The sequence below is a fragment of the Gracilinanus agilis genome, chromosome 6 (genome assembly GCF_016433145.1).
Source record: "Gracilinanus agilis isolate LMUSP501 chromosome 6, AgileGrace, whole genome shotgun sequence".
In the NCBI taxonomy this organism is placed as follows: domain Eukaryota; kingdom Metazoa; phylum Chordata; class Mammalia; order Didelphimorphia; family Didelphidae; genus Gracilinanus; species Gracilinanus agilis.
Window position 1 is genome coordinate 273629151 of NC_058135.1, and position 2561 is coordinate 273631711.

Here is a 2561-nt window from a genome sequence, read left to right on the forward strand (position 1 = left end):
TGAAACCTCAAGATGAATATTTGATAAACATTTTTGGCCATGTGATAATTAACATAAGGACTATTCCTGGAATGCAGCTAGGTGGTATAGGGTATAGTGTATTATGTCTTGAGTAAGGAAGAGTTCTCTTTCTGATTTCAAATGTGATCTCAGAAACTTCTTACTTTTGAGATCCTGGGCAAATCACTTAACTTTGTTTTGGTTTCCTCATTTATAAAAAGAAATGGAGAAGGAAATATTAAATCACTACAATATCTTTGTTTAGAAAAAGACCGAAATGATGTTTTAAGTGAAAAAACATTGAACAAGACTCAGAAGTTGAGAATGCTCATGCCAGTGTTGGTGAACCTTTTAGAGATGGAGTGCCAGGCCTCGCCCCCATTCAACCACCAAGATTGAGTGCTATGCCTCTTCTCCTAGAAAATACATGTCATGTTCCTGCCTCCTGCTAGGCACACCCCACCCTCTCTTACTACACACAGGGAAGAAAGGAAGCCCTCCTGTTGGGCTGCTGGTTAGGTGAAATGAGGAATGTCCTTAGTGAGTGTAGAGAAGGGGATAGGAAGGGTCCAATCCCACTTCCCTCTAGCTCTGCAGCTCGTGAGCCACCCACCTTACCCCCTGTGTGCTCCCATTGGGCTGCTGGGGAGAGGGGCAGGTAATGGGAAATGTTTTCAGCTCCAGTGGAGAGTGGTAAGGAAGCAGCACTTCCTTAGTCCTTCTGCCTTTCTAGGAATGCACTCTGGGGGAGGACAGGGAGGTAGAGTGAGTAGGACAATCTCATGTCCACAGAGTGTGCCTTCTTTGGAACCTGTACCATAGGTTCACCATCAATGGCTTATGCTATCTGATAAAGAGTGGGTTCCTGATTGGCAACTTTATTCAGGAAATTAAATTACCAATATTGCAAGGGGAACTAGATCTAGCTAGAGAAGATCAGGAAACTTATATAGGCATAAACTGACATGATATCTTGAAAATACAGCTTTGACTGTGGAACTGAAATGGAGTTAATAGGGTGTGGGATTAATACCACACAACCCTACAAAAATCCCACAATTTCAACCTAGAAAATGATGACTCTTTAGATGTACATTTAGATGCTTAGGAATTTTTCATAATTCATTAAAGGAGTTAAAATTGAGAAAAAATATCTCTTCACAATCCATTAATTCTGGCCTTATTTTAAGGAATATTTCACATGATTGGCTTTGATGTTCTTCAATATCCCTTCCAGTTGAAATATTTTGCATTTTTATTCGTGTAACGGTATTCTCTGTATATTTGTACTTCAGGGTGATAGAGGACTTGTATCTTTTCAATCTTTCAGTGAGCACAAGCCCTGGGAATCTGTTTATCAACACTGATCAGAAGAAAAGGACTGACTGTTGGATAACCCAGAGAGAAAAAGACTGAGATATGTATCATCCAGGTGTTCATGTATTTAAAATAGGTCATATACAGCATAAAAATTGGACTGAATACATTAAACAAAACAAAGGTGCTCACTAGAAGCACAATTGCTTTAGTGGCTCTGGTTTCAGCAGATATTTTTGTGGATCGACTATTATTATGAATATGATTGACATACCTCTTGTGTCTGTACAATATTACAACCATGTGGACACTAGAAGAAGTCATGAGACACAGAAAGAAAGAATCATGGACAAATGCAAAGATTCTAATTTTTACGTTATCCTCATTATTTATATCTAGGAACCTATACCCAGTCTTGCATCCATATTTACTTTCTGTGATATTTGGGGGGCTAATTTGGCAGAAAAATACAATCAAATTAATAAGTAGATTGAATACCCAACATAGAAGAATGCATGGAGTGATGTATTTTTGTGCTCTGATTTTGAGCTGTGCCCATCTGGAGTTATTGGGAGAAATGGTGATGGCCTGGAAGGCACTCAAGAGACAGGTGCTATCTAGGGAGAGACCTCGACCCATTGCCTGAATATATGTTATGATTCTAATTCCTAGTTCTCCCAGTAAACATTTCATTCTCCAAATCTTTGTTGCACTGGGTATTCCCCCAAAGAGAAGAAATATAGCATTGGAAAAGGTCAAATGGCTGATAATTAGGTTTTTAGGTCTTATTCTATGAGGAATGAAGAAATTACAGACATTTAGGAATAGGATGACACAGTTCCATAGAAATCCAATTCCAGTTACTTGCATGTATATGATTCCCAGAATAACATCATAGGACATCATTTTCTAGCTCTCTTGTGAAAATACTTTGTTGTTCAATTCAACATGACCTAAGGAGAAACACAGGATATTATCCTCATTATTTAGTAAATGTTCTCATTGACATTGACTTACCTTCTGATCTCCCATATGAGTACCAGTATACTTCTCCAAAAGAAAGTAGTGCTTTGCTACTTTAGTAAATTTTTCCACTTCGATACAGTTTTAAAAATATCATTTCTTCTTTTGTTTCTATTAAATGGTAGGAGTTTGACAAAAGTGAGGAGAGCAGTTGAATAAAACAGTTTAATTTTAGAAGAAGTACTGGTGAAAAATAGAAAGGAGGAAAGAGATTATTATCC

General features: G+C 37.8%; 1 protein-coding gene across 1 annotated transcript; it reads right to left on the reverse strand.

The window, feature by feature from the left end:
* Nucleotides 1-1326: 1326 nt before the first annotated feature.
* Nucleotides 1327-2223, reverse strand: LOC123252602 (vomeronasal type-1 receptor 1-like). Its single transcript, XM_044681877.1, has one exon. It carries the CDS (start codon nucleotides 2221-2223, stop codon nucleotides 1327-1329), a length of 897 nt encoding a protein of 298 aa, XP_044537812.1.
* Between the last annotated feature and the right edge of the window lie 338 nt (nucleotides 2224-2561).

What these genes read in the sequence shown, in the direction of transcription:
- LOC123252602 (XM_044681877.1), bottom strand. Translation starts at nt 2,223, where the DNA reads ATGATGTCCTATGATGTTATTCTGGGAATCATATACATGCAAGTAACT.